The following is an 11498-nucleotide window of genomic DNA, read 5'->3' as shown; positions in this document are numbered from 1 at the left end:
GATCCCCGCTCTTACAAAAGCTTCCTGGGCGGAGAGTACGGCATTTTTCTCGTGGGGTGGTGGCTATGCCACGGAGGAAGTTCGCTGGCAAGCGGTGCAGACTTGGCTTGGGTGGGGGCTCGTGCTATGGGGTTCTCTCCCAGGAGACAAAGAATCAGCGTATCACGCTGTTTTTCCGCGACTTCGACCAGCAGGGTAGGGCTGGAGGCGTTGGCAAGGGCCCTGGAGGTGCTCTGTGGCTCTCATGGGTACCGGCCCTCGCAGGGGGTGAAGTGGCCACTGTGGCAGTACTAGTGGTGCCCGCACTCCTGCGCTTACTTGTCTGGTGGGGGGAGCCTGCGGACCAGAGCCGTTGTAAGGCGGTTGATGAAGAGCGGCGAACGGCTCACCTCTCCTTGAGGAGCTGCTCGAGGGCCCCGGTTCGATGGTGGGCGGGTTGAGGGGCCGCAGTCGCGGCGCACGCCGTGTTCCTGACAGCCTCGGGAGGGCTCCCGCGTCAGGCAGTCCGCATAAAGCATTGTTAACTTTATTTTTCAATGCGTTCTAGCAGTGCTGGTACTTGGAAGCATGTAACGCATAAAGCGATAAGAGCCTATTTTGTTTTAAAGCCAAGGAAAATATCCAGGAAATGAAGAAGGAACTCGATTCGCTTTTGCAAACAGCTGAGAAAGCGTTTACAGTAGAGCTGCTGAAGATGCCGATTGCCATCAGGAAAGTGAAGAGAAAAGATTTGCTTAGTAAGTGTGCGTCCTCTGATTTCAGCTGCGATATGGTTAATGCTCTTTCCAGTAGCTGGTACAGTGCAATGTTTTGGCTTTAGCCAGAAAACAGGGTTGATGACCCAGAGGTGATTTGGTTATTGCTGAGCAGTACTCATAGAGCCAAGGCCTTGTTTGCCTCTCACCTGCAAGCAAGGAGGCTGGGGGGCGTAAGGAGGAGGGGATTCTGGAAGCAGTGGTGTTTATTTTTCTGAGTCACTGTCAGATGTGGAGCCTTGCTGTCCTGAGGATGGCTGTGCAGCTGCCTGCAGTGAGAAGTGGTGAATCTGAAATCAGCCTGACTGGGAGTGAATGGGTAGCTGCTTTGGAGGCAGAGGAGGTTAAGCCAATTTCTGTCTTGCCTGGGGTTAAACACACAGCTGTGTGCGTGGCCTTGTATTTGTGAGGGATGCAGCCGTCATAACGCAACCCTGACTGATGTGAGAAAGCCTATAACCGTAGTGACTTTTTATATAAAGCTTGCTTTGTGTGCTATGTTAGCTAATTGGCAGTGGTATTGTACTGCTGAGGCTCGCTCAGTATGTGCTCTTGTTCAAGTAATTGACCTGTGTATCACAGGGTGTAGAATTAGTTGATAACAGTGTATGAAGTCCAGAGCTTTATTTCATGTGTGCTTTTAAGTCATCTTATTTAAAGCCCAATGTGTCAGGGACAGTAGATAATGGTCTGTGGTGAAACACGCTAAGATAGAAAAGTACTGTTTGTCTGCTTTGGATCTTCCCTGGAAAGTCCAGCTTTGGCTCTTCCCCGTAAAGTTCCACTTTAGAACTCCCTGGAAGAGTCCTGACCCTTGGAGACCTTTCTAGATATTGCTGGCCACTTCTTCCGATGTAGGCTGGCCCCCTGTGTCAGAATGAGTGTGTTTTTGTTAGTATAAAAGCTTGAGCCTCATGCAATGTGAGGAGGCAGAATCTCCTATCACTATGTCAATGTTGCCTCTGTGGGGATGCCTGCTAAGGTTAAGCCTGCCACCTCGCACTGCAATGGTGTTTCTCAGAGCTGGTTTCCTGATGGTCGTTATATGGTCTTTGGGTTTGGTAAGGTAACCAAGCATCAGAAGTATCTTTTACTGTATTTGTTAGTATCTCTATATATTCCTATGTTAATAAACTATTTGTGAGTTCTCTATTTGTCTTGTTTCTCTCACCTGGAATCCTTGAGCTCTGGAACACCTGAAGAGATGAGGAATAATTACAATTCTAGTATTTCCTGTGTGTATAAATGTGAGCGCTTCTTTCCATCTGAATCTCTTTGTCCTAGCCACAGAGATTATTTTGTCTTTATGTGAAGTTTAAGTCTTTTAGTACTGAGCCTTTCTTATCTAGTTTGTTTACTTGTAATGGTAAATGCATTTATGCAGCAGTTAAAGCTGTGGTGCATGGTTGGCATCAGATGTATAATCTGGTAAGAACTGATGTGTTTAGAATCTGTCTTGCAGCTGGAAATTACAGGGGCCCCACAAAGTACCAATTTAAGACTCTTGAAGAACTTCAGTTTACTGTAGGCCTTTCCTGAGTATGTAGTTCAATGTCTGTCTTGAAAGCTTTTGCCTAAAATCATTAACTTTCAGCTGTGCAGTGTATGGGGGTTTTTCTTTTTTGAATTCAGGTTATATACTGTGTGATTACACTTAGTATTCTTTCAAAGATCAGGCATACTGAAGTGGCCTAAGACTTTCTTTGTTGCTTTGTAGGAGTGACTATCCCAAAATACTTGAATCTTGTTCAAATGCAACATACTTGCTAGCTAAGTTTCGCTATTTAAGTAATTGTAATCCTGAATTATTTGCTCAGCTTCATAGCATGCAAGAAAAGAACCTGCAGAGAGTAATTATGTAAGTAGCAGTATATAAACAAGATACTTTCTTGAGTTACAGGTTTGCGAGAAGGTGAGGAAGTGGCTCTTGCTGCTGCAGTGGTAAGTGGTGTTTTCAAATTTCATCACAGTTTACAGAATAGAAGTCTTCTCCCTTCTGTAAGCATTTTGGACAGATGTTTTTGTTTGGCTGTCTGTTTAAAGAGAAGATGGTACAAGAAGGCTAGCTGGTTAGCCAGCCAGCCACAGTGCAGTTACGAACATTACCTAAAGCTTTAGGGTCATCTGCAGGCAGAAATCTGGATGGTTCTGGAGGAAAAAAAACCAAGACCAAACCAAACAAACAAACAAAAAAAAAAAAACCCCAGGAAAACCAAACTGGTGTTTAGCCAATTCCACTTCAGTCACTTTTAGATGACTGCCTTTTGTAGGATAATAGGCATTTACTGGGCAAAAATCTGTTGACTTTCCCTTGTTGGATAAACTTTCTTTTTTAGACTGACTGTTCTCTGGAAGACATAGCAAATCCAAAACTGGTGAGGACCAACAGCAAAAAAGGCAAGTCAGTACATTAATAGATAGCTTGGTTCCCAAGTTGTTTTTTGTTTTGTTTTGTTTTTTTTATTGGCTTGAACTGAGCATTTGTAAAGTGAATGTTAAGCTTGAAGGATACAAGGGGGAGAAGTGTCTAAGTGTAGCATAAAGGTCCCTTCAGCATTCAGTGTGGAGGATCATGAGCTTTGCTACTTTTGAGGTACTTTAAAACATGATATAAGAGTTCCTGCCCTTTGGGTTTATCACTGAAAATGGTGAGAAGAGCATATTTAAGTGACTTGTCAGTGCTGTACAGTATAGCAGAAGAGCTAGGAGAGCCACTCCTATTTTCTCATAGGTCCCTCCTGCCAATTTAAGTTTGTAAGGAAAAGGCCATTTCTGTTCATACTCCAAAATATGCAACAAGGACACTGCCACTGGAAAGTAATTCTAATTTGTCTGGGGCTTCAAGGGGTATTTGATGTCTTATAACTTCGCTGCGTGTCACTGTGTCTGTGACGAACATGCATAGTTTGCTTTCAACTCTGGACCAGGTGAGTGGCCATCAGTAGCTTTCAGTAGGTAAATAGGCTTCAAGCAAATGAGTTTGAAATAGTCTTTTGTGCTCTTCATAAAACTTTTTTTCTTGTCTTTCTAATGCATTTCTAGTTAAGGTAACTACAATTGTTGAATATGAAGATGCCAAGCATATTTCTGCAAAGAAAATATCTAAAAAGGTAAGTTTATTTTGAACAACCAACATAAGGGCTTTATCAGTTGTGACCTGCTATGAACCCTGCTAGATCCATGACTGGGCAGGCCAGTGGCTTACTGTTTTGCTTAAAAAATCAATTGTTTTAAATTCGGTATATTTTAAGCAAAGCTAAACTGTGTAGCAAATTAATTTCATAATGAAATAAGATATCTGCACTTCTGGTAACTAATTCACACAGACTTGCAAGCACTGACATAGTCGTTCTCTCTTCACTTGCCAGCAAGTGTTGATGGTTTGAGGAGCCATTTTCTGCTGTTTTTTGGGGGGGAAACAATAAAACCCCAACATTATCTTTGATTTAATACATGCTTTTATATATTTGAATGACTTGTGCATTCTTTTCCACCTTGATCTCTAAAACAAACAGCACAAGTGTATTAATTTTACCACCTCAGTTTGTGCAATGTAGTGCCTCAGCCAGACATGGAAGTATGTAGCAAGATGACAACAAAGAATAGAAGATTACATGTGGAGTTACAGGCATTAATTATAAGGGAGCTTAAAGATCGGAAGGGTGTGTATTAGAAAGGTGGTTGTTTGTACAGAACTTCAATATGAACTTTGGGCATTATGGAATTTGACATTTTATGTGCATGTAGAACTTTATGAAAGGCAGCACTATGGAGCTGTTAATGCTAAATATAATGTTAAAGCAGTTAATGCTTTGCTTTGGTGTCATTCCCCCCCCCCCCCCCCCCCCGGGAATTCCTAGATATTCCCAAGAATCAGTACTGCATCATTTTGTCTTAAAATGACACTTCTTTTAACTGCAATCTTGTATATGCATTTTCAGATCTCCAAAACAAAGTTGTTGGCTTCACTGTCACCTGGTTTAAATGGCAAACTAAACCCTCTTTCTAGGTAAGACTGATCTTTGATGGCTTAACTCGCCTGAACCTGTGAATGCTGAATAAAACTCTTTTCAAATGAAGTAGCTGAGATTTGAGCCCAAGAAGGAAAAGGTATTTAAAGGAAAATGTCTTACGCCAAGCATAAGGATAATAGTACAGCTCACTCTTAAATCTTCCAGTCATACTGCTGGCTGAATGACCCTGAGTGCTTATTAAAATGCAGTATTAAAAAACAGGTCCCTATCTAGGAGTACAGCTGTATTACTCTACTACTCTATGCTGGTTTCCCTGCGCAACAAATAGAAGGCTTCTGTATCTCTAGATTTGGAAGCTGGACGCTGCCTTCTAGCACTGATAAAGGACTGAAGGAACATAGCTTCCACTATTCAGCAGCTGCGGAGGACGCTCGCAGACGCCTCTCACAAAAAACAGAGGCAAGTACCCTCTTCCCTCCTGGAAAAAACGGACGTGTGGGTTCAGGCTTAGGCTCAGCATTTACAATGCTTACTCATTAAGAATGTCTCATTTAAGCTAGTCATTATCTTTAGATTGCTGTTTAGAAATAAACTCATTTTTATGTCTACTATTGCTTTGTTATTTAGGTTGCCTTTACAGCTGGTTCAACTTCCTATACTGATCTTGGTTACTAAAGCCAAGCAAGACCTAGAGAATCACCACAGGGTAAAGCCCGTGCCAGTCAATCTGTTATGTGTGGAAGGCAAGTGATGTTGCCAGTAATTGCCCTTGCGACAGCAGCTACTGGTCTATGACATAGCATTAACAGCTGGTGTACTTCTCACTGTTCTTTACTGAAATCTGTGAGAAGAATTTAGTACTTGGTCGCCTACCAGTGGTCCTAGGTTCATAAATGAAAAAGACATACTGCTACACAAAGTTACTATGGAGGCTTGGGGGGAGGGGGAGTATTCTTTTATTCTTATAGAAATGGACTTCTTGGAGGGCAGCAAACTGAAAACACTTATGTTGCTACTATCCATTGATAAATACAACCTTTTATCTGTCGGTGCCCTCCACATCCTTAATATGCACTAATAAAAGAAATACAGAAAGCAAAACCATACTAAGAGATCAGAATACTGATGTAAAAATAAGGCAAACATTATGTTCTTGTTCTAGGAATGTGTTCAAATCAGATCTGGCTTTGGACTTTTAATGCAGTATAGATTGAAGCTAAGATCTAACAATGGGAGTTAGAATATTTTATTTTTTTTTATGTTCTTGTAACTGAAGCTTTTTCAGGAGGTAGTACTTGTAATCTAATAAATCAACAGGTTTTATATTTGCCTTGCATTTGCACCTGATAGTTCTGGAAAAAGTTAAAAGGTTTACAAGTTTCTAATAATTTACAGGTATGAAAGGCTTTTTTTTTAAGTTGGGACAGCAATTCTTACACTTTTAAATTAAAATATAATGGTATAAACTGAACTTTTTCTAAACGTTCTATTATGGTTCTTTTTATGTTTCTGACATTATAAGGGATAACTTTGTTCTCGATGCATCTCATGGAAGGGTGGTGATTTCTATTATCCGTCCACAATATTTGTATGTACTGTAATAAAGGTAATGTGCATTTTTGTGGAACAGTCCTGTAAAGCCAAGATCTTTCTTTTCAATGTCTTTGAAATATTGTGCTAGTAACAGACAATCTTTACTTTCAGATGCATGTTTCTAAGTTTGATTCTCCTACAGGTGCTTCTTGTAATGGTACTTCAGATGTATGAGACCTCCAAATAATAAAGCACGTGGTTTTGGGGTTTTGTTTTTTCTTTTTGTTTTTGGGTTTTTTTTTTCTTCCCTCACCCCCAAAGTTCTTGTAAAATACGAATTCCCTTCTCTAAACAAGATAACAAGGTTTTATTAAGGGACAAAGTCACTAAAGCAAAAGCGAACAGCGCTGCGCGCATGACCGTAGCCAGAGGCGCGGGTGATTAGTATTTGTTACAGGTTTATATACTTTCACAATTCCATTAGTCACATACATATTCATAATCCCTGCATATAGGCAGGGAACATTATAATTAAGTCCAGTCACTTATTACCAGAAGTATCTTCCTCTTGGTGTCTGCGCACTGCTCTTCAGTAATTGTGGGCAGGGGTCTTGAGGGTGAAGTAAGCAGTCTTCCTCATGTGAGTAGGGGTCTTCAAGATGAAGTAAGCAGTCTTCCTCACAATGTACTTTTCACCTTTGGCACAGTTGAACGCCCCAGTAACCACACAACTCGCTAAAACCAGCCATATCTTTAATTATTCTGATAACTAGCAAAGACAGTGTGACCTTCCTGCAAAGTTTATAGCAGGACAGGCAGACAAGGAGTATCCCAAGCTAGCAGATGTTTGGGAGGCTCTGTCTCTAAACTAAATGATAAGTAGAAGGATGGTGTGAAATAACTCCTTCATGTTTAGTGGGGTCACTAAATCTTGTTATCTCACCAGAGGCTTGCAACACAAACATTGTTCTTTAAAGCTAAAGATACTTTAGAGGACTGGTGTGAAACAATTAACTCACATTTAGTGGGGCCACTAAATTCCACAGGCTAACAACATAAACATTGTTCTCTTTCTACAACCTAAGTTAAGCTAAAAAGTACTTTATATTTTACAGGCACTAGCTTTTCTTCTGTCAAGCATGCAACCCCCCTTTTTTTCTTTTTACCTTTACAGATTCTTCTACTATACGTCTCCGTTTTGCTCATCTTGTGTCTTTGTCGAGCTTTGTTTTTGTTACTATAAGCTTGTATAGTTATATCCACATAACCACACCTATGATTTGCGAAAGCCAATACATTTATGTGTTTATCACGGTTCTCAATTTTCTATGTCACTGAAGCAGCACTTGCTGAATTGCATTATGAGGCATTAAGCTGATGTTCAAACTAGTATTTACTTCAATCCATGTACCTGGTCATTAATTTCTGCATTGCTCCACTTTATGGACTTGAAATTTGTCAAAGTTGTTGCCACAGAACTATTCTCTGTACATAGAGATAGTCTTAGGTGTGTTTTGTGCTCATAATTAATCATAGCTTTTTATGTAAGGAGTTGTAACCAGGAGTTAAGCAAGCCATACTTCTCTTTTCATAGAGGGGATCAATTGGTTTGTTAAGGCTGATTGACTGTGGACTGAAACATCTGGGGATTTGTTTGGTATTTTTAGGTGTTTCCTTCTAAAAATACTTCTTACCTGGCTTGTAGATTAAACTTACAGAGCAATGAGATGTTGTCTTTTTTTGCAGCGATAAAGACACTGTGCCAGACAAATATGAGGCAGAGAAAGCTACTAACTTCAGAGAGCTTGCAGCGTCAACTACAAGCACTGTGTGAAAAAAACATTATCCAAGTTCCCTTTTACACAGTTCCTTGGTCAATAAAGAAAACAGGTTTGATCATTTGTACAAACCCCAAGATACTCATACCTCTGTTGTGATTTTATTGGGATGCATGTAAGATAAGAAGTTTCTGCAAGGACTTCTACTTTTAAGGATATGACTTTTAACGGTCTTACGCATTCAATACTACATGTAGTCAGACCTTTCTAATGTTCTCTTATTACAAGTTTGTTAAATACTATCTTTACCTGATTAGAATTTACACAACCTGTAACCATTTGCATCAGGCAGAGCAGGTTATTCACTTTGCTGGCTTTGAAGCACTGCATATTCCACACACCGATCAGCAGTAAAATAGCAAAAGCCAAGCCTCAACTCTGAAATAGGGTCCTTCTTATACAGGAAGATGGTTTCTCAATGCCTGTCCAAACCCTGGCAGCACAGCCACTGTCTGACGCAGCCTGGGGCCTGTGCCTGACATCCTTCTGTGCTGGGTACTACTCACTGCTGGGATGAAAGTGGTCACCTGCCCCACTGCAGGTCCTTGTGTGCTGAGCTCAGCAGCTGCCACTTCCAAGCAATTAAGGAAAAAGCACAGTTAATTTGGTTCCACCAGGACAGAGCACATGTGCGTGTGGATCTATGTCAGCCTGCCCAGCTCCTGTCAGGATGCGGGGGCCTCTTTTAATCTATATTGTTTTATCTTCGCAATGAAAATAGTCTTTTGTTTCTCCAGTATATGTATATGACATTTCACAGCATGGGCCCAAGTTGATGAAGAGTCTCAAATCTAACTTTATTCTAACCATGCACTTTTTATCCCCTTTTTTGTTGCTTTCCCAACCTGCTCATACAGCGTTCAGTCTCATTGGCCCTTGTAAAGCTCTTCAGGTAAATAGTCCAATCACAGTGCTGCAGATGTTTTCACAGCCACCACATTCTCTGGCCTTCAACACCCCAACTCACTGTCCCAGGGCTTGTCAAAGCATCAAGGCCTCGGAGCTCATTCCCAAACTGTTCTTCATGGAAGTCTTATTGCCTTTGCTCCCCACATATGTAGGTCTTTAACTTCTCAATCTTTGAAGGTTGCTTTTATTTGAGAACTTTTCAAATATAAATTCTTCTCCCACTTGCTGTTTTGTGTAGGTATAGTTTAGAGCTTAAGCTAAATCTCAGAGCCCAAGCTTGATTAAAATGTCACTAATACTGCTGTTTAAAAAATAAAAATTAACCCTGAAAAAATAGTGATCATTTAAATTGACAATCAGTTCTTTGCTTATTGATCTATTAAGGTTTTTCAGTTAATTACACTCATTATACACTAGAGTTTTGTTTTTGTATAAATAATCAGCTGAAGTTGAGGGGTGAAGAACTTTACTCAAATGTGTCGTGAAACCAGCAAGTGGCTTAATTTCACCTTGACCTGCTATAAATGTCAGAGGCTTGGTTCCATGGAGAACATATCCAAACCTTACATTTTTTTTAAGTGAAGTAAAAGCAACTGTATGGTGAAATAAGCTTAAGAATTTTGTATGGCACAAGGCATGCCCTGTACCTCTCGGAGCTATGAGATTTGGTAGTTCTTAGTATTTTCTTCTGTAGTAGACACATACAGCACATTATCTGAAGCCCTGAGGCATGAAGTTTCCTCTTTCCAGACCTTTAAGTGTTGATATTGGAGAGTGGTTGCTCAAGCTTTGCAGTGTAGCAGAGAAGCAGATGATTTCTAGAAAAGTTAGCCATGCAAGTAAAAACTGTCAGAATGGTTTTTATTTTAAAACTGTTTCTCTTCATGTGTCATCATTGTACAGCTGGTGGAGACCTTCATAATACTGGCATACAACTACTAAATCAAGATTAAGTACTGCATATTCATAACCTAGTGGTAAGCTTAAGCTAGTAGGCTTACATATAAATATTCATATATCTAGTCTCAGGTTTTCATGTGAGATACTGTCATGAATGTACATTCAAAGTACTTTAACTCTTCTGAGGTTATGCCTAAATTGGTTGGCATAAATCGTAGGGAGAAATAAGGCAAGGGAGGAACAGGGAGGGGAGAACTGCTGCACACAGATAATTTGTAAAAATAAATGCACTTAAATAAGCATGCACAATTTCATAATTGCATGGGGGGCAGAAGCATAAACCCTTCTAGATGGCTCTGGTGTCTTCTGCGACATTAGCAAATTGCCATTCTCTATCTCATATTTGCAAAGGCTCACAAAGCTACAACCAAGTTTCAATTCCTTTTAGAATTATTATTCTCTGTCCCTTGCTGAGTAAGAACTATACACCTGTTAATTCTCTGCTGCAATTGAATAGTAATGGCCTTACCTTTCGTTCAGGGAAGTAAATTGTTTTGAATCAGAATGAAGCTGAACAGAACTTTGTAGCACATAGTACCTGACCCTTCTGAAGATGAGGGTACCTGGGCTTTTGGATCAAGTAATGTGCGGCAGTGGAAGTCTATCTAGATGTAAGAAATATTAATCAGTTTACAGTCTTGCAGGTACTCATAGACTTGAGTCTAGCTACTTTTAAGTTACAGGTCTGGAAGTTTTGTGTTTTATGACATGGACCTGCCTCTGTAGGTAAAGAATGCGGGAGTGCTTGCTTGCTGCTCACTTTAGCAATAGTGACTTTTTTTTCTGTCAGGTTTTGTTGGGTAGCTTGAACTAAAATTAATTTTTCCCCTTTAGAGTGAGCAGACTACTATGTGGAAAGGCAACAGCTAAACCAAGGTAATGGAAATGTCTGTAATTACAGAATACTCATGACAGCTCTTGCTTGCTGCCTCTGAAGTGTTCAGAGAATGTCTATAATGTCTTAAAGCTTTATACTACCCAATAAATGTTTTTATATAAGGCTTACAATGTGATGTGCATTACTAAATTCCTGTTATCTCTGAAGGATACAAAAGTAGAAGAAAATTCTTTTTCTAACAACTTTATAAAAGGCTTAGTTAACATCTAACCTTTGTTCACAGTAAAATGAACAATAATAGGTTATTATGTAGGGAATAAGTTGTAACTCTCCTGTTCTAAATAGAGCTCTGGGATTTTTACATAACTAAGTATAGATCTCTAATGTCATTTGTCCATGCACACCACAAGCAGAATATAGTGTTGGTTTACTACTCATCTTTAGTCTTCTCTGTACTATTTTCCTTGAATCAAACTCTGCAATTAAGCTGAATCATGAGTTTCTAAATTCTTGAATAGCACTTTAAGGCATGTAACTTGACTTCTGTGGTAGCATATAAATCTGCCACAGGAATAGAACTTATTTACAGTATTGTGCTGTGACATGACAGTAATGTGCAAGATGACGGATAGCAACCCAGAAATACTGTAATTTGTGGTGTCACCCCAATTTTTCTAGTACTTAAGTACTT

General features: G+C 40.0%; 1 protein-coding gene across 2 annotated transcripts; it reads left to right on the top strand.

Annotated features, from left to right (window-relative positions):
* Positions 1-31: 31 nt before the first annotated feature.
* On the top strand, positions 32-8165 carry LOC117438013 (borealin-2-like). 2 transcript variants are annotated; one of them, XM_034073358.1, is made up of 8 exons: positions 32-195; positions 609-737; positions 2656-2696; positions 3092-3152; positions 3798-3865; positions 4697-4764; positions 5077-5188; positions 8009-8165. In XM_034073358.1, exons 1-8 carry the CDS (start codon positions 66-68, stop codon positions 8012-8014), a joined length of 615 nt encoding a protein of 204 aa, XP_033929249.1. In that variant the 5' UTR covers positions 32-65; the 3' UTR covers positions 8015-8165. The 2 variants fall into 2 exon arrangements, with proteins under 2 accessions (XP_033929249.1, XP_033929248.1); XM_034073357.1 differs by lacking the exon at positions 8009-8165 and adding an exon at positions 5357-5426.
* The last annotated feature ends 3333 nt before the right edge of the window (positions 8166-11498 follow it).

The sequence above is a fragment of the Melopsittacus undulatus genome, chromosome W (genome assembly GCF_012275295.1).
Source record: "Melopsittacus undulatus isolate bMelUnd1 chromosome W, bMelUnd1.mat.Z, whole genome shotgun sequence".
Classification (NCBI taxonomy): Eukaryota; Metazoa; Chordata; class Aves; order Psittaciformes; family Psittaculidae; genus Melopsittacus; species Melopsittacus undulatus.
The sequence above is the reverse complement of the archived record's forward strand: the minus strand, read 5'-3'. Positions and strand labels throughout refer to the sequence as shown.

Bases quoted from the DNA above. Each gene is read 5' to 3' on its own strand.
- LOC117438013 (XM_034073357.1), top strand. From the start codon at position 66: ATGCCACGGAGGAAGTTCGCTGGCAAGCGGTGCAGACTTGGCTTGGGT. The intron at 2,697-3,091 runs GTAAGTGGTGTT...TTTCTTTTTTAG, and splicing joins TGGCTCTTGCTGCTGCAGTG to ACTGACTGTTCTCTGGAAGA. The intron at 5,189-5,356 runs GCAAGTACCCTC...TTTGTTATTTAG, and splicing joins GCCTCTCACAAAAAACAGAG to GTTGCCTTTACAGCTGGTTC.